The following is a 19,913-nucleotide window of genomic DNA, read 5'->3' on the forward strand; positions in this document are numbered from 1 at the left end:
ACTTTGGTAGGAATGTAGGATACCATTCTATCATGGTTTCTCTCATAAATAAATAAGATATATTATCTTATATACTACTACTCTCCTCATTCATAGTAGAAATAGTAAAAGTTTTATGGATTGTGTCTACTTTTCCTATTCAAATATCACCCTTATGAAATTTTGCAATCCTCCAAGTCCAACTCAATCTTTTTTTTTTCTTGATATCACGAAAAACATTAACGAGAAGAGGTTAAATTATCATTACAGAACTACTAGAGATACCCCAGTAATACTGGCTCGGCATTCTAATAGCTAAAGAAACTAAGTCTAAAATAGTGTGGATGGTTAAACCAAGTTGTGCTAGATGTTGCAGGTCTGTCATCATGGATTGTTTCTACCACTTTGGTTGACTTTTCTTATTGCAAACTTGTTCTATTCTTTTGCAATTAGTAAGGATCAATTTCTTTTAAAACCAAGGTCTCTAGCTTTTATTGAGGCCTCCACTACTGCTTTCTGGACAATTGTTGGGTAAGTTGGTGCAGCACTACTAGCCCCTCCATTGAAGTTAATATTGCCCAATAAGTTTTTTTTGCTTCATAGTCATCTCATCCTCTGTTGAGTTTCCTTTTCCTAGAACCTGCTACTTTGATGATAAGTTGCCATTCCCTGTTGGAACTAAAATTGTGACTGAGCTTTCGATGTTCTTGGGAAGAAGGTTGTTCTTTGTCAAAAGCCTCCTGATACTTGCAAATAAAAGATTGAGAGATGAATACAACATTCATAGGATTTGGTGTTATCTCTTCATGAACCACCTGGTTTCTATGGTTCCACAAAGTCCACAGGGTAGTGAAACGAGATTGAAGATATATATTCTTCTCAGGGTCCACTAGATCTCTTCTCAAAATGCAAGCAGATAGCTATTGGTTGGCTGTTATTTGATTTAACTCCGAGGTATGGATTGAAAGGTTTGATCCATGCCAAATGGCTCTTGCAAATGGACAATATAGGAAGAGATGAGATATGGATTCCTTCTTTTCATGACATAAGGGGCATGTGTTGTTGGTAGGAATTCCCCTCCTATTTAAAATGAACTTTACTAGCAGACTATTATGAAGAAGTTTCCAAATAAAAGTAATAATCTTAATAGGGACTTTGATTTTTCAAATGACATTTCACGTACATTCTTAGGAATAATGGTTCTCTTTGCTCATGGATGGAATGATTGAAAATGTCTCGAATTAACAGATCATACGCTTTCTAAACTTGCTATTCACCAGTGGATGAATGCCTCTTCAGCAATCTGTCAGTGCCATTATCGATCTTTGGTAGGGGATATTTAAGCACCTCTTTGCTAGTTTAGGGATAAACTTGCCTAATAAAGTCTGGGCTTCCAGGCTTTAGTGTTGTTATTGATGAGATTAGTAACAGTACCTAAATAAAAGTTGCCCCCATTGGGAGGCCGTAGTGAGCCATGCAACCATGAGAAATGATTGAGAGGAATGTCAAAACCTTTTCCAACTAGCCATCTCTAATTCCCTAATAAAGAATTTTTCTTACTAACGTATGCCGTGCCTAAAATCATCCCAAGCGCTGCTAATGTGGCGACTGCTCCACTCCGCCGCGGTCTCATAAATTGAACTTCGTTGCAAATCACCGCGGAGTAAGTGCTGCGTCCAAATCTGTTCTATCTACTCGGCAACGGGTACTTGATTGGGCGCCGGGGGGGGGCAGTTTGGTTTCGTGCAATGCCCAAGGCTCGTTGAGCCCCCACTCCTAAGTTGGAGCAACAAGCAACGGATTGAGTGCATCTTTCCCCTTTCTATTAGTAAGGTTGTCAAAAGGCTTTCCTTGAGTTTGATTGCAGCAAGGGGCAGGTGAGCGCAGAGAAGGGCACCCTCAATTAAGTGCCCGAGTGAAAGACCATCAAGAGCTACAGAAGGAACAAGCCAAGCCTAGCCGCTTTGCGGTCCAGGCGCCATTATAGGCACCTAGGTTCGGGCACCCCTTATTGAAAGCGACTGCGTGTTTGGGTTTCTTTCCCAAATCTTGCTAAATTACTATTTTGATGACTTAGATCAAACCTTTAAAGTCAAGTTTCCAAAAATAAAGTATGCTCACTTTGATGATGTTTTCTCCAAATCCAAGAATGATGTGGTTTGGGTTCACAGTCTTGAATTGCAGTTCTAGGGATATATTTTGCTTTGAAGGTCTTAGCTAGCAATGAGCTTGGGTTATATATGGATGATTCTCGAGTATTGTTTTGCAAGCATGGCTTAGTTGACAATACTGAATTTTTTAAGTTCAAGCCCTCGCCCCCCCCCCCCCCCCCCTTCTTCTCATCCCTCCCTCCCTCTTAGACTTGCATATTGTATCCCAATTCAAAAGATGAAGTTTTCTCACACCAGGATCATGAACCTACCAAAAAGCTCTAGTGATGGAATCCATTTTTTTTTTTTTGCAAATGATTTCAAGCTAGAAGTCTCGCAAAAAGAATAACCAAAGTTGGAATAAGAAAGTCCAATTCAAAAGGTAAAATTTTACACTTGTCAATTGTAAGAAATTTATCAATATTTTTTACTTTGTGCTAAGGTGGCGTTCTAAGTTTGTTTGGTCACTTTTGAACTTTTTCTTTTAGATAGTTACAATTTATTGCTAACCCCATATTTCAAACTCTTTCATCCCTCTTAAACCCTTAAGTACTTTGTGCATGAAGTCAATTATGCTAGAAGGGTCTTGGTGGTCACTTTAGAACTTGGTTGTCTCATATTTACATAAATTTTACTCAATAAAGGTATTAAATATAGTATAGTGGAAAATCAGTCATTAAGGAGACTTGACCTCCCAACCCCCTACTAAGCCTGGTTAGAAGTGTGTCTTGATTTATAACATTTATAGTTTATATTGACAGATTATGTTTCTTAGATAAAATGCATTTTTAACCGGAGACATAATTGTTACCGACAGTCATTAGGAGTCTATACAAGACTTGGACTCCTTAGTCCTTACACATTGTCGACATTAGATTTATTTTCTCTTTGTCAGTATTGGTGATTCCAACCCCGACAGGATAGTGATAATCATCCACACTTCCTGATCTAACACCAACATGATTTGAACATATATAATGATGCAGAAAACTAGAAAATAAATCAAGGAACAAAAAAATCTGACGAACCATACGAAGGAAGTTGACAATTGAGATGAATAATGGTGTAACTAGGAAGACAAAAGAGAAGAAAAGAAGAACAAGTCACTAAAGTAATTTAAAAAAAAAGGGGGGGGGGGGGGGGGGGGAGAATAAGAAGATCCGTGTTAATGATGATGTATCCATCTTATTATAATATTAGGTTCCATTGTCATATATAGTTCAACATTATAAAAAATATATTTTACCCAAAAAAAAAAACATTATAAAAATATACACTCAATTTTTGTGTGTGGTGGACTTAGGTCATCAAGCCAATTCTACATTAATTCTATTTATGCTCTATATTTGCTCTCTCTTTTCTCTCAATCTCAATAATCTCGACAACAATTCTAGGAGTTTCATGATCAAACAACTGATGAAAATTAAAGATGGAGTGAAAACATTATATCATATCTAAATCCATATTAATTTTAAAAAGAATAAAAAAATAGTAGATCAAAATGGTCAAATATGAATGATAGAGAAAGAGGGATAAGTCCAAATAAAAAATAGTGAACAAAAATTGTTTACGAGTTACCAATCAATCACTTTAACATGCTCTTCTCAACAAACAAAAAAATCACTTTAACATATTGTGAAATTGGATATATCACTACATTTATTGCCTCATATATAGTCACTCTTTTTTGGTTGAACATATATATATAGTCACTTTCAATCAAACCAACTTTTTCAAATTGTGACGAAGAAAAGTCCGTAACACACCCTTTGAAACAACCCTATATATAAACCAATATGTTGTTCCTTAGATTCCTATCTTAAGATTCAGTCATGCAACTACTTAACTAAAAAAAATACATTTTCATCCTATGAGAAAAAATTCACATGGTAGAATCCTAAAATGATAACCTAAGAAATATCACCTAAGTAATGTACCTAAATCTTACCGAAAAATAAAAAATGAAAAGTTAACAAATTCCCTAAGAACATTAGTTTAATAAATAATTTTAGAAACTTTTTATAAAAAAAAAAAAAAAAATGTAACTAATTTTTATTATAACTTTTTATATTTTTCAATAAAAATGGTATCAAATTTTTTTTTTAAAAAAAATTATAGTTAGCAAATACTAACGGAACCAAAAATAAATACTCAAATATTCAAATATAAAGGCCTTTAAAAAATTCATACCTCCTCAATAAATATCTTGATTCTTGACCTGTCTTTTGTCTCCTTTTTCACCCCTACTTTATTATTTACATAGAGATAAGAGAGACACAAACACAGAGAACAAGAAAGAGAGTTCTACAATCATGGAACTGGAAGCTCAAGGAAACCCCGCCATGAACAAAGTTCTTCTCATACTAAGCTGTATCCTATTATCTATAGGCGGTGGCGGCCCACTAATAATGCGACTTTACTTCATCCCTGGCGGAAAAAGAGTTTGGTTCTCAAGTTGGCTTCAAACTGGTGGCTGGCCTATCATTCTCTTCCCTCTCATAATCACATACTTTAACCGCCGAGCCAAACAAGGCACAAGCACCAAGCTCTTCTTCATGAAACCACCTTTGTTCATTGCCTCCGCAGTTATAGGAATCCTCACAGGCTTTGTTGACTATCTCTACGCCTATGGCGTGGCTCGCCTTCCCGTCTCAACTTCTTCTTTAATCATTGCCTCACAGCTTGCTTTCACTGCTGCCTTTGCTTTCCTTTTAGTGAAGCAAAAGTTCACTTCCTATTCCATCAATGCAGTGGTTTTGCTCACCATTGGAGCTGGTGTTTTGGCTTTACATACGAGCAATGATCGTCCTAGTGGTGAAACTAATAAGGAGTACTTTTCTGGGTTCTTCATGACACTAGGTGCTTCAGCACTATATGGTTTTGTGCTGCCGTTGGTGGAATTGACCTACAGGAAGGCCAAGCAGGCCATCACTTATTCATTGGTGATGGAGATTCAGATGGTGATCAGTTTGTTTGCAACTATTCTTTGCACCATAGGGATGCTAATTAACAAAGACTTCCAGGTATGTGACAGAATTATGATTAAAGGATTGAATTTACATTTTTTAGTAGTTTAAAATTTTAAATAATTAATAATTTATAATAATATTTTAGTATAAAATTAAATTAGGTAAGAATATGGTATAAAAAGTCTTACTAATTCGGACTCTTCTGAGTATATATTAATATGTCTCTGTCAGTCCGTCTTTAGCCTCTCTCTCTCTTTCTTCGCCGGCCTAATTATTTTCATCGACCAATATTTTTTTGAGAATAGGACAACGGGTTTTGTTTTCTTTCTTCTTTAATCTTTTCTTATTAAAGTATAGGACAAGTTAATTTTCTATAGTTTTAACTTTGCATTATGTCAGAACTTTCTCGGGCATAAAAAAAAAAAAAAAAAAGTATTCATCCCACGTTCTTCGTCTAAAAAATATATATATATATATATATATATATATATATATTCATCACACGTCAGCAAAAAAAAAAAAAAACTTAAATAAATAAAAAAAATTAGTATTCATCCTACGGTAAAAAGTATATATATGTATGCCCCTAACATATTAATCATTTTTTAAAAAAAAAATTATGAAAAATTGAAAAAACTGTCAAAATAATTAATTATATTTTACTTTTTATATTAAAAAATTTTAAATGGTTTACTAAAATATATATATATATATATATATATCCAAGAAATAATAATAATAAGTTAATAAGTGAAATTGTCTTATAATTTTTGTTATAAAGCAAAAATTGTCACATACACTTGTCATGGCTTCCAAAAGTTAACTTTTAAAAATGGCAATAATATTTCAATTTACTGTCCTGATTAAAAAAATTGTTATTCATTTTCTATCATAACGCAAACTCCCGTTACTACCTTTCAGGGCTGTAAATGAACCAAATCATTCATGAACAACTCATGCTTGGCTCGATAAAAAACTCGTTCATATTTTTTTGTTTATAAATAAGTCAAGCTTGAGCCTTAGTTTTAGTCTCATTTAATAAACCAGCCGAGCCCAAGCAAAAAAATTTGTTCACGAACAAGCTCATGAGCTATTAGGCTTAATACAAAACAATTCAAATATAGACTCATTTATAAGTTTATATGTGTTAGCTAAATATACTTATTACACATATTTTAATAATGATATGGCCAATATGGAACCATTACTCATTACCGTAATTTTTTTTCTTCCCTCTAAATTGACCAAGAACCACTTTAGACTATAATTATATTTAAAAAATAATTAATTAATTAAGTGGGCCACATATGATATTTCCCTATTAATCATCTAAAGTAAAGTTATGAAACATGTTAGTATTTTTTTTCATCCATAGTAGTTACAAACAAGTATTTTTCTAGTTCTTCACTATATAACGTGAATGTAAAAATTGTATTTTGAATAATTGCTGAAACTATAGACAATGAATGATGAATGATTGAATTTAATTATTTAAAATTTTAATTTAAATAATGGCTAATCATAAGTAGGACTAGACGCATGATAAAATAAGTAATTTATTTTCTTTTTCTTAATTTTAGAGATTTAAGCATTTGATAATGTGATTTTTTTAGATCTCAAGCTCAAAAGCTTGACTTGAGCTCGAGTTTGAAAGCTTGACTTGAGCTCGAGTTTGAGCTTGACTTGACTAATTAATCAAGTCAAGCCAAGCCAAGTTCAAGTTTTTTGGCTTTCCTACGAGTTCAAGTTCAAACATCATTTTTAGGCTTGTCACAAGCTCAATTCAAGCTTAAACTTTTGACTTTTCCTAACGAGCCAGGCTTAAACATGTACTACTCGACAAAGCTCAGTTCGTTTACTGCACTACTACTTTTTTACTTTTTCCAATATTAAAACATTGTTGAAATTTTGTGCTTTATAAATTTTGAGAGGTGTTCGATGGGTTAAGGATCTTTAATATCGGGTTTGGCTTACCTTTAGTATTTTTTTAACTGGACATGTCATTTTGTTTTAAATATACAATGACAAGTGATAGTGAGTTTTTAATCTCCAACTTTTATTTACTTAGTGGGTGACGTGACGATCTCTCATTAACATAAAAGGAGATTCCAATTTAAAAAGTACTAGAGGTAAATCACATTCCAGTTTAAAAACCCCTTTATATCACATCAACACAATGAGTTCCCCAAAATGGGAAATCACATCCCCGCCCCAAAGGTTGGAGAGTCAAATTGTGGAATAATGTAGTGTCATAACAAAACGCATAATTTCTATCACAACTTGTTTACGTAACAAGTTGTGAATAGTTGAGTAAAAGTGGTAAATTTATAACTCCATCATTCACAACTTGTCATGTGAGTAAACTATGGCAAAATTGTAAGTTTTGTTGTAGTACTAGCATTGTTCTTAATGGTGATGTGATTGGTAGATCGATGCCATTGAAAAAGAGGGAAAAAATCATTTCATATTCAAATTTCATCGCAAGGGGTGACAATATTTAACATAATCCACCAATATAAACATGACACTTTTTTTTTTTTTTTTGCTATTTAATGTTTAGTCTAAATAAATTTATATCAGTGTGGGTTGACTCGATGCAAATTGGTTAAAAAATTGGCTAGCTCTTTTTTTTTTTTTTTTTTTTTTGTATTATCCTACAACCTAAAATAACTCAAAATATTATTGGATTAACTGGTTTTGACATGAACCTATTTAATTTATGGACGGAAATTATACTTTAGCCCTTTAAAATATGACACATTTTACACTTACCCTCATAGACTATAAAAATGTACACTTTATTCCCCTAAATTATGATAATGCACACGTACTACTTCGCTAAAACATTACTCAAAGGATGAGGTGTAAAGTGTTACCTTGTAAGGTTGAATTTAATCAACCATTTTGTTGGCTTTATTCTGTGCCAATTTGCTTGTAATTCAACATTTAGAAACCCTGTATTTAGGTGGGAATCATGTAAGGGTAGTGTGTGAGAGAGTGTGAAGAAAAGCTCAAATGTATGCAACTCAGCAGGGCCCCGCGACTGGCTTGCGGCTGGCAAGTCGTCAAAGCAAGCACACATGTGAAGCATGCAGGGGAGCTGAAGAGTCACGCCAACTATTGCACTACAGGACAAATCTTCCAGTCTGGCCAGACAATTAGCTCACAACTCGGACTCGCGACTCAGTCAAGTCGTGAGGCCAAGTCGCCAGAACCCCTGTTTGTTACAAAACTGACTTTTCGCATTCCATACACACCCTACTATATATAGACCTTTATACCCACGAAATGTAGAGAACTTCCAGAGAGAATTTTGAGAGAGAAACCATAGAGAAACACAAGATTGACTCATTCATAATCTTCATCCTTTTATTCTCCAAATTCCTCTACTCTCACCCTCTCCATTGTTACATCCTTAAGAAGTACATTAGCCAAAACTTTCTCTCATCATACCCATATCTATGAGGAGGCTGTTTGGTGCTTAGGAAGCAGTTAGGAAGGGACCAATTAATATTAGTTGATGCTATGGACTATAGCGGAATCCGGTAAGCTAGAGAAGACAAAGGTTCGGCGTAACCTCGTTAGAGCAAGAAACTTGGAAGGCTTAGGTACACTAGGTAGTTAAGGCTTGGAGGGTCTTCTGTTATTCATATATTCCAACTTCATTTTCTAGTGGATTATTGACCACTTAGAAGGTAGCGAAGAGGTTTTACGTCGAGGACTTCGGTTTCCTCTTCGATAACACATCACTGTGTTGTCTTTGTATTTACATCTCTCTTCCCTTAATCTGTGCCATTTAATTTCTGCTGTGATTGTGATTTTATTTGGTTTAGATTGTTTTATCAATTCTACTTTAAGCTTATGTTCATATTCCGCATATATATTGTTTGATAATAAGCTTGAATTGGTAATTTATAATTTGGGGGTCTAAACGTTCAAGCTGTTTTACACACTATTTGAACATTCATACCTGGATAATAGTTTAGGGGGGTAAGTGTAAAAAGGAATATAGTTTAGGGGAGTAAAGTGTAATTTCCCCTAATTCATGTAAATAAATGTCATTTTTATTCAATAAAATTTTAAATTTTAATTATATATTTTTATATATGGAATTAAGTAATTAAAAGAATTTATTGGTTAATATTGAAAACTTTATCATTGACAATATTAAAATTCTAACATTTTTATCGAAAACAAAGAAAATTAAATAAACGCATGTTTCATTTTATCTTTCTTTAAATTGTGTATTGGTAAATTTGAGTGGAATTTCGTTAGGTTAAATAAAACCTTTTAGATTGAATGTTGCTAGTACTTCTATTAATGTTATTACGAAATAGAATTTACGTAGAATTTATCTGTAAAAATTGTAATTTATGAGCTTATAAAATATAAATTTTATTATTATTATTTTATGTCTTATTATTTAAATGAATTGAAATGAGTTGTATATGTGCAAAAAAAATATAACAATTTATTAAACAAATTGAAATAAATCGTGTTTGTGTTAACCCAACACAACTGTTTATTAAGCAAGCTACATGAATTTAATAAGTAGGTCATCTTCTTTTTTTTTATGATACACACACATACATACACACACATATGGGTTGGATTTAAGTTATATTATGTGTAACTTTAAGTAATGTTACACCACTCAATATTTTTTAATTGGATGCAAATTTTGACAAATTCACCGTTAAATTACATTATTTTCATATATTCTTCATGCTTGCAAAATTTAAAGGTGATCAAAGATTAATAGTCATGTTATCGATCAATTGTTTAAATTTAAGTTTTTGTAGTTAAAAATAATGCATAAAAGATGAGTTTTATGGATCGAATGGTAAATAGCATCCAATTGACATGAAAATTTGCATGAATATTAAGAACATATAGAACATGTAATTAATGATATGATTTTCAAAATATGAATTCTATAACAAATTATTAGTTAGTGTAACATTGCTTAAAGTTATACTATGTATAACTTAAACCCAACCCTAAGGGCAGAGCCAAGGGGGGCAAGATGGGGCAATTGCCCTCCCTGATTCTTCTAAAAAATGCCTTGATACCTGCTATGTGATGTGTATTTAAGTAGTTTGCCCTCTATCAGTGGAAAAATTATAAAAAACACTCTCACTATTATGAAACAGCCTTAACACCAGAAGGAAATAATGGAAAAAAAGCTTCCTAATTCCCTCACACAATCATTTTCACCTATTTTAATATTCTTAAATAGTATTTATTTCAAGTAGTTTTGATCTTGTCTCATCCATTGTACTATTTACAGTACTTTTCTTCCCTATTCGAATTTTTCTTTTCTTTTCTTATTATAATTATAATGCCATAAACATAATTTTTTTTATAGTAAATTTCACAATTGTGAAAATAGTTAACTGTGAAGGGTGAACAACTTACATCGATGAACCCACCACTTTATTTCTGTTAGGACCATTGTTAATGCAATGCTATTACTATGCATTGATGTACTATTCACTATGCTATAGCTATGTTGTGTTAGCTAATTGTGTGGCTGTGTGAGTTAGTTGCTGGTGGGTTAGTTAGTTAATAGTGGAGGTAGTTAGTTAGTTGGTTATGGAGTTAGTTAGTTAGTTGGTTGTGGAGGCAGTGGCATTGTAATGAGTTGCAAAGGGGAATTGTATAAAGGCAAGACCATTGTAAATGATTGTTAGCTATTGATCAACAGAATTATTCATTTCCCTCTCTCTCTCTCTCTCTCTCTCTCTCTCTCTCTTTGTGTGTGTTCTTTGGAGGTCCCAGCTGTCCTCGAATTCAGCTACCAAAACAAGTTCCACCTTTCATTTGGTATCAAAGTTTGGCTTTCCTTGGCATTCATGGCAGAGACTCATGCCTCTGCTGCAACCAATGAAGCCATTACTTCACTTCGAAGCATATCTAATCATCATACTAAGGAGTTACAAGAGATACGAACCGTACAAGAAATTCACATGAGAACTTTGAATGAGGTGAGCCAACAATTAACTTCAATTTTGCAGAAATTGAGTTCCTTAGATCAAGGTGGCTCTTCCTAATCTCCAAGAATTGGGGAAAATCATAACCCTAGTTCTGCATTGTTGCCTCTTTCTCGCCCCATGAAGTTAGATTCCCCAAGATTTTCTGGTGAAGAACCTGCAAGTTGGGTGTATAAGGCAAATCAGTATTTCAGGTATTACAATACTCCAATTGGAGAGAAATTGATGCTAGCTTCCTTTCATATGGAAGGTGAAGCCCTGATTGGTTCCAAGAAAGTGAAGAAGCAGGGGTGTTTTGTGAATGGGAGTCACTGGTTCAGGCTCTGCATGTGAGATTTGGCTCGACTACATATGATGATCCCATGGAAACGTTGACAAGGCTGAGGTAGACAACTTCTATGGCAGTGTATAAGGCTTAATTTGAAGTCTTGTCTAATAGGATTAAGGGGTTATCCTCATCACACAAGCTAAGTTGCTTTCTCAGTGGGTTGAAGGATGAGATAAGGCTTCCTGTTCGTATGCTTAATCCTCAGTCACTAAATGAGGTTTTTGGTTTATCCAAGATTCAGGAAGAGTACAACTGGAGCTGTAAGAGGAATTCTAAGGTCCAATTGGAGCAAGGTAAGACCTCAATCTTAAGTCCACCCAAAGTTCCTCCTTTGGTAGATAATAGGAATAATAGATTACCAATTAAAAGAATATCACCTGCTCAAATGGAGGAAAGGAAGAAGAAAGGATTGTGTTATAATCGTGATGAAAAGTGAGGTCCTGGTCATAAATGTAAAAATGCTATGTTGTTCCTTCTTGATTATGTGGAATTTGTGCCTGAAGTTAATTTAGGGGTACATATTACTGGATTGGATGAGGGTAGTGGGGTTTCTGTTTCTGATCTCACCTTATACAGTCAAGAAAATAATACTGCGAATGCTAAAATTACACTTTATGCCTTGAGTGATACCCCTACTTTTGGTACTATGAGGGTAATGGGAAGGATCAAGCATAAGTCCCTTGTAATTCTTATAGATTCAGGTAGCGCACACAATTTTATTGACACTTCCTTACTTCCTCAGTTGCATATTCCTGTGGATACTTCTCAAATTTTGGAAGTGAAAGTGGCTAATGGTGATGTGATTAGAACTCAAGGACTATGTAAGGAAGTTCCTATCTTTTTGCATGGGCATCAATTCTTGGTTCAATTACATGTGTTGCCTATGGGAGGTTATGACTTGGTGTTAGGGACTCATTGGTTGAGTACCCTCGGAATCATTCAATGAGATTTCAAGTTACTAACCATGTGTTTTTCCTATGAACAAAAGTTTGTGTTGCTACAAGGGTTGAGGGGTGCAGGTACTAATATTCAAGAAGGTACTCAGTTCTTGAAGGAATCTGTGAAGAGAGGGTTGGTTCTACATATTTCAGTCCCTACAGATTCTCATTCTACAGATTGTGCTCCCAAAATTCCTATGCATGTTTCTGAGCTGTTGTTGGAGTTTGATGCTGTCTTTGCCACTCCTGTGGGGTTACCTCCTATTAGGGGGCATGAACATCAAATCAACACCAAGGAGCTCAAGCCATTTTTCAAAGACCTTACAAGTACCCTTACTATCAAAAAAATGAGATTGAGAAGATAGTTAAGGAATTGTGTTTGTTGGCTCCATTAGGAATAGTTGTAGTCCATTTGCCTCACATGTTCTCTTGGTTAGGAAAGATGATGGTTCTTAGAGGATGTGTATTGATTATAGGGCTTAAACCAAGAGATAATTAAGGAAAAATACCGTATTCCTGTCATTGATAAGTTGTTGGATGAACTATGTGGTGCCTATGTATTTTCTAAATTGGATTTGAGGTCTGGTTACCACCAAATTAGAATGAAAGAGAAAGATATTCCTAAAACTACTTTTAGGACCCATGAAGGCCACTATGAGTTTTTGGTTATGCCAATGCTCCTTCCACCTTCCAATCCTTGATGAATGCTATTTTTAAGCTATTCTTAAGGAAATTTGTTCTTGCCTTCTTCGATGATATATTGGTGTATAGTAGTTCTCTATCTGATCACCTTGGTCGCCTCAGATTGGTTTTGGAAACTTTGGCTAAGCATCAGTTGTATGCCAACAAGTCTAAGTGCATGTTTGCTTGTGAGGAGGTGGAGTATCTAGGCCATCTTATTTCTGGTAAGGGAGTGAAGACTGACCCTAGGAAGACTGTTACTATGCAGCTGTGGACTATTCCTAAAGATGTCAAGGCTTTAAGGGGCTTTCTTGGCCTTACTGGATACTATAGGAAGTTTGTGAAGGGATATAGGCAAATTGCAGCACCCTTGACTGCATTATTGAAGAAAGATTCCTTTTGTTTGGACCCTTAAAGCTACTCAAGCTTTTCAACAGCTTAAGGATGCTATTTCATGCCCTCCTGTGTTAGCTCTACCTGATTTCACCAAGCCTTTCACTGTGGAGTGTGATGCTTCTGGTCTAGGGTTGGGAGCTGTTTTGATGCAAGATCATAGCCTATTGCTTTCCACAGCCAGGCATTGAAGGGTAATAAGCTCTCACTTTCCACTTATGAAAAAGAATTGTTGGCCTTGGTGGTAGCAGTGAATAAATGGAGGCCCTGTTTGTTAGGAAGGCCATTTTTCATTAAAACTGATCACCAAAGTTTGAAATATTTGTTGAAGCGGAGGGTGGGAACTCCAGCCCAACAAAGGTGGATCACTAAGCTCATAAGGTATGTTTTTATAATGGAATATAAGCAAGGCAGAGATAATGTTGTGGCTGATGCCCTTTCAAGGAGACATAGTGAGGAAATTGGTACCTCGAGTTCTGCTTCTAAGTCACCTACCCCAGCTGTTCTTGCATCATTTGTTTCATCTACTTCTGAAGGCACATTATAGATCATATCCTTTCCTACCCCTACTTGGTTGTCCAATCTCAAATTGAGTTATGCTACTGACTCAAAAATCCAAGCTATTATTCATGCTATTCAGTCAGGGTCTAATGTACCTTAGGGTTTTACTTTCTACAATGGCTTACTTTCTTACAATGGCAGATTGTATTTGGGTGATTCTAATGGGGATTTGAAGTCTGTGGTGTTGCAGCAGGTGCATGATAGTCCATTAAGAGGTCATTTAGGATATGTAAAGTCTTTGCATAGGCTCTAGAATGATTTCTACTAGCTTGGCCTAAGGCAGGATCTGAAGCAATATGTAAGGGAATGTGATGTGTGTCAGAGGCTAAAGCATGAAACTTGTTTTCCTACTGGGTTGTTGCAGTCCCTACCCATTCCAGAAAGACCTTGGCTGGATGTAAGCATGGATTTTGCTGAAGGGTTGCCTAAGACTCATTTGAAATTTGTTGTGTTTGTGGTGGTGGACAGACTCACTAAGTATGTCCATTTTATGCCCCTTTCCCATCCTTACACTGCTACCAAGGTTGCCAATCTCTATCTACAGTTTGTCTTCAAATTGCATGGTATGCCTTCCACCATTGTTAGTGATAGGAATCTTGTATTTACCTCCAATTTTTGGAAGGAATTGATGAGGTTGCAAGGGGTCACTTTAGCTATGTCTTCCTCCTATCACCCCCAATCTGATGGATAGACTGAAGTAGTTAACAAAAGTTTGGAGCACTACTTAAGAGCTTTTGCAGCTGATAAGCCTAATACATGGGTTGAATGGTTACCTTTAGCAGAATTCTGATTCAATACCAATTTCCACACTTTAGCTAAGCTCTCTCCCTTTGAAACTCTTTATGACTATCCTCCTCCTCGGGTTATGGATTATGGTACAACTAGAGCTGGGGGTGTGGTTTTGTTGCTTAAGGATAGGCAGTAGCTGTTGGCTTTACTTAAATAGAACTTGTGTGCTGCTCAAGAGAGGATGAAGTGGTATGCTAACAAAAAAATGGTAGAGATATCCTTTAAGGTGGGGCATTGGGTATACCTGAGACTGCAGCCATACAAGCAATTTTTTATGCATCACAAGAAGCTTGGTAAACTTGCCACTCGTTTCTATGGACCATTTCAAATTGTGCAGAAGGTTGGGGATATTTCCTACAAGTTGGATTTGCCTGCTAGTTCCCTTATCTGTGTTTCATGTTTCAAATCTCAAAGCCAAATTGGGAAATCGGGTGGTGCCTAAGGCTACATTACCTACTGTCAATGCTGATTTGATCATTACCCCATAACTAGTGTAGATTTTAGCTACAAGATCTCATCGGTTGAGGAGCAAGACTATAACTCAAGTTTTGGTTCAATGGCAAGGTGAAAGCAAGGTTGATGCTACTTGGGAGGTCTTGTATGATCTGCAATCTTAGTTTCCTCACCAATCTTACTTGGGAGGTCTTGTATGATCTGCAATCTTAGTTTTCTCCCTTTGAAGCTCTTTATGACTATCCTCATCCTCAGGTTATGGATTATGTGACTGGTACAACTAGAGTTAGGGCTGTGGATTTGTTGCTTAAGGATAGGCAGTAGTTGTTGGCTTTACTTAAATAGAACTTGCGTGCTGCTCAGGAGAGGATGAAGTGGTATGCTGACAAAAAAAATGGTAGAGATATCCTTTGAGGTGGGGCATTGGGTATACCTGAGGCTACAACCATACAAGCAATTTTCTGTGCATCACAAGAAGCTTGGTAAGCTTGCCCCTCGTTTCTATGGACCATTTCAGATTGTGCAGAAGGTTGGGGATATTTCCTACAAGTTGGATTTGCCTACTAGTTCCCTTATCCATCTTGTGTTTCATGTTTCCAATCTCAAAGCCAAATTGGGAAATCGGGTGTTGCCTAAGCCTACATTACCTACTGTTAATGCTGATTTGATCATTACCCCAGAACTAGTTCAGATTTTAGCTACAAGATCTCATCAGTTAAGGAGCAGGACTATAACTCAAGTCTTAGTTCAGTGGCAGGGTGAAAGCAAGGATGATGCTACTTAGGAGGTCTTGTATGATCTACAATCTTAGTTTCCTCACCTTGTGGGAAAGGTGCTTTAAAAAGGGGGGGGGGGGGGGAGGGTAATTGTTAGGACCATTGTTAATGCAATGCTATTACTATGCATTGATGTACTGTTCACTATGTTATAGCTGTGTTGTGTTAGCTAATTGTGTGGCTATGTGAGTTAGTTGCTGGTGGGTTAGTTAGTTAATAGTGGAGGTAGTTAGTTAGAGTTAGTTAGTTGGTTATGGAGTTAGTTAGTTAGTTGGTTGTGGAGGCAGTGGCATTGCAGTGAGTTGCAAAGCGGAATTGTATAAAGGCAAGACCATTGTAAATGGTTGTTAGCTATTGATCAACAGAATTATTCATTTCCCTATCTCTGTTTTTTTCTTTTCACACACACACACTCTCTCTCTCTCTCTCTCTCTCTCTCTCTCTCTCTCTCTCTCTCTCTCTCTCTCTCTCTCTCTCTCTCTCTCTCTCTCTCTCTGTGTGTTCTTTGGAGGTTCCAGCTGTCCTCGAATTAAGCTACCAAAACAAGTTCCACCTTTCAATTTCCTTCACAACTCATAGTCCACTATTTTAACAATTGTAAAATTTATTATGAAAAAGTTGTGTTTGTATGACATTTCAATTAGTAGGTTCCATAGTTAACTTCTGTAGATTGATTTATTTTTTTAATTTATTTTAAGCGATCAAATTATGTCTAAATTTTATGTATTTAAATTAATTTCACACTTTGATTGTTAGTAACTATGATTGATTATTTTTGTTTCTTTGTTTTAATAATATCAAATATATACTTGTAATTACAATTGTCTATTTATTATGTTATTATTATCGATTAATATTTTTAGATTACTTTTGTTTTTAGTATTTTTTTCAATCTTGCCCCCAAACTGAAATCCTGGCACTGCCACTACAATCCTATATAGAGAGAGAGAGAGAGAGAGAGAGAGAGAAGGGTGTTTTTTTCAAGAGGGGGGGGGAGGGGGGGGGGGGGGGGGGGGGGGAGGTTTGGTAGGCAATCAAATGTGATTTTTATCCATTTTTCAAACCCCTTATCAATGTCTGCATCAACACCATTGCATTTGTAAAAATAGTCACTGAACATTGCCTGAAGTGATCAGCCTGGTATAAGCATGGTTGGTTTGGTTGGTGCTGCAATTTTTAAAATTACCCCTAGTTTGTCGTTTTTAATGAGTGGCAGTGCCACCTCTTTATGTAGAAAGTCTTACATGAGTAGTCTAATATTATACAATGTTTTTCCTTTAATGATTGGAACTGCGACCTCTTTATGCAGAAGTCTTACATGAACAGTCTAATGTATTAATCTTTTTCCCTACTTAAATATGTGGATAAGGTCGGTCCAATATGCTTTGATTATCATGGGTCAATGTATGGAACTACTACAGTACTACTTATAAAAAAATCACTATGTCATCAATACTATAAGATTCTAAAAATGGGCTTTACTTTAGTGGGCTTTTTATATTGATATTTAATTAAAAAGCACCATTATATATTTATATGTCTACCACTAAAAACTTTTTTCCATTAGTGTCTATATAAGCATTCCCAAAAAAAGAGGTTTACAAGCCTAAAGATATTCTTAGAAGAATAAGGGTATTTGGATGCGTGAAAACTAAATTATATAACTCAGTTTTTTGCCCAAAACTAAAAGAATGTGGGGTCCACCAAAATTCAATTTGTTTGGACTGATTTTTGAATTGAGTTTTCACACTCAAAAATCAAAAATTTGAGTTTGAGTCATGAAAACTGAAAAACACAATTTGGATGTTTTTGAATTATAGGTTTCAATGGCCTCCACCACTTTATGCAAAAATTTGAATTATAGATAGGAGATATGCACCAAGATATAAAACCAAACAAGTTATTTTTAGAGTGAGTGAAAAAAAAATAGAGTTAGAGAAATGAGTTATGGGAATTGAGTTTGTATTATGAGATTTGAGTTATGGGTGATACTCAATCAATTAACTCACATATTAGGCCGAGCTTCTAGTGACTTTTGCCACTTATGAACAGTGTTCACAAGAGCAAAACGATTCTATGTGAAGGATTGTGAAGTTGCATCATGTATGAAGAATGGATCTATAGTTGTGTACGGAAGTAGCTAGTGGCTGTTGCTCAACTGAATCAAGTTCCTAATTAAGCTAAACGTGAACTTAATTACATTCTCAAACATCACATTCTTGAAATTTTGGATGTTGGAAACACAATAAATTCTCCTAATAAAACACTGTCTAGAGTTGTGGCTTGTATGTTAAGTAAAGAAATGGTGATGGTATATATCACCAACATGTAGTTTAAATCCAACCCAAGTGAAATTTTAACAAGTTAATTCCATAATATTGTAGCTACGAATATTTCCTGCAGAGTAAATTCTATTATTTTGTAGGCAATTCCAAGAGAAGCAAGGGCATTTGAGCTCGGGGAAACAAAGTACTACATGGTGATAGTGTTTAATGCAATTGTTTGTCAGTGTTTCTTCATGGGAACAGTGGGAATCATCTTTTGTGCTTCGTCTTTGCTATCTGGAATTTTAATTGCAGTTCTACTCCCAGTGACAGAGATCCTAGCAGTTATTTTCTACCGAGAAAAATTTCAAGCAGAAAAAGGAGTTGCTCTTGCACTTTCTCTATGGGGATTTGTTTCATACTTTTATGGTGAGATAAAAGATGACAGGAAAAAGAAGCAGATTCTGGTAGAGACACAAGTACCTCAGGATATTCCCAATCCATGATAACAAAACTAGTTGTATTTCTTGATTTTTCACATATAGTAGGATATGTTTGAAGTTTGAAGGTATTTAAGCATGGCTTCGCTTCACTCGAATTCGATAATATCACTGGAGAAAAATCTCTAAATTTGGCTTGCATGTGGAAAATTTCGAAGGTGATACTTGGGATGTCCTACTTTGCTTGGATCAAGATAAAGAATATGTACAATGCATCTCAAAGCTTTGTGCTGTATTTGGAAATTGTTATACTCAGTTTTTAACTAAAGAATACACAATGAATGCTTGCACTGTTTTACATGTTGATTTTGTTTTCAATAAAGCTGTTTGTTTGTAAATGTAATATGTTGGTTTACTCAGTTTTAATGAAACAAAATTCCTGTTCTTCATTTTTTTCCAAGTGTGAGCCCATGAACTTTCTTCCTACCACTGTGGTTGACTTTTCATATTGCAAACTTGTTCTATTCTTTTGCAATTAGTAAGGATCATTTAAAAAAAAAAAAAAAAAACCAAAGTCTCTAGCTTTTATTGAGGCCTCCATTACTGCTTCCTGGACATTTGCTGGGTAAGTTGGTACAGCACTACTAGCCCCCCAGCCCAGCGCACCACCCCCCCCCCCCCCCCCAAAGTTAATATTGCCCAATAAATTTTTTTGCTTCATAATCATATCATCCTCTGTTGGGTTTCCTTTTCCTGGAACCTGCTACTTTGACGATAAGTTGTCATTCCCTGTTGGAACTAAAATTGTGACTGAGCTTTCGATGTTCTTGGGAAGAAGGTTGTTCTTTGTCGAAAGCCTCCTGATACTTGCAAATAAAAGATTGAGAGGTGAATACAACATTCATAGTGATGACGTCGAAAATTGTCACCAATGGGTCACACCGTACTCGCGACTCGAATCGAACCTGCACGACAAGAACAATCGACGGAAGTCCTTCAGAGAGCACCGGTGTGGTGCCGGCCAAAGGTTCTCCGACGGTCAAGTTAGAATTGTTCTGTTTTACTTAGAGCGTTAGAGAGGGTCAATTAAAGCGTACCTCGATTTCTGTGGGTATTAGACCTTTTATAGTGATAGAGGGTTGACTTTTCCTTTTTGGTTTCCACATCTTTTCAATGTGGGACTCTACTCCCAATTCTGC

The 19,913-nt window shown here is 35.5% G+C and overlaps 1 protein-coding gene across 1 annotated transcript; it reads left to right on the forward strand.

Moving 5' to 3' along the window:
• Positions 1–4,362: 4,362 nt before the first annotated feature.
• Positions 4,363–19,169, forward strand: LOC126699997 (purine permease 3-like). Its single transcript, XM_050397977.1, has 2 exons — positions 4,363–5,152; positions 18,436–19,169. The coding sequence occupies exons 1-2, from the start codon at positions 4,442–4,444 to the stop codon at positions 18,778–18,780; spliced, it is 1,056 nt and encodes a 351-aa protein (XP_050253934.1). The 5' UTR covers positions 4,363–4,441; the 3' UTR covers positions 18,781–19,169.
• Positions 19,170–19,913: the final 744 nt, after the last annotated feature.

This window comes from Quercus robur, chromosome 9 (genome assembly GCF_932294415.1).
Source record: "Quercus robur chromosome 9, dhQueRobu3.1, whole genome shotgun sequence".
Classification (NCBI taxonomy): Eukaryota; Viridiplantae; Streptophyta; class Magnoliopsida; order Fagales; family Fagaceae; genus Quercus; species Quercus robur.

Coding starts and splice junctions, on each gene's coding strand:
- LOC126699997 (XM_050397977.1), top strand. CDS start 4,442: ATGGAACTGGAAGCTCAAGGAAACCCCGCCATGAACAAAGTTCTTCTC. Junction 5,153..18,435: donor TAATTAACAAAGACTTCCAG/GTATGTGACAGA, acceptor ATTATTTTGTAG/GCAATTCCAAGAGAAGCAAG.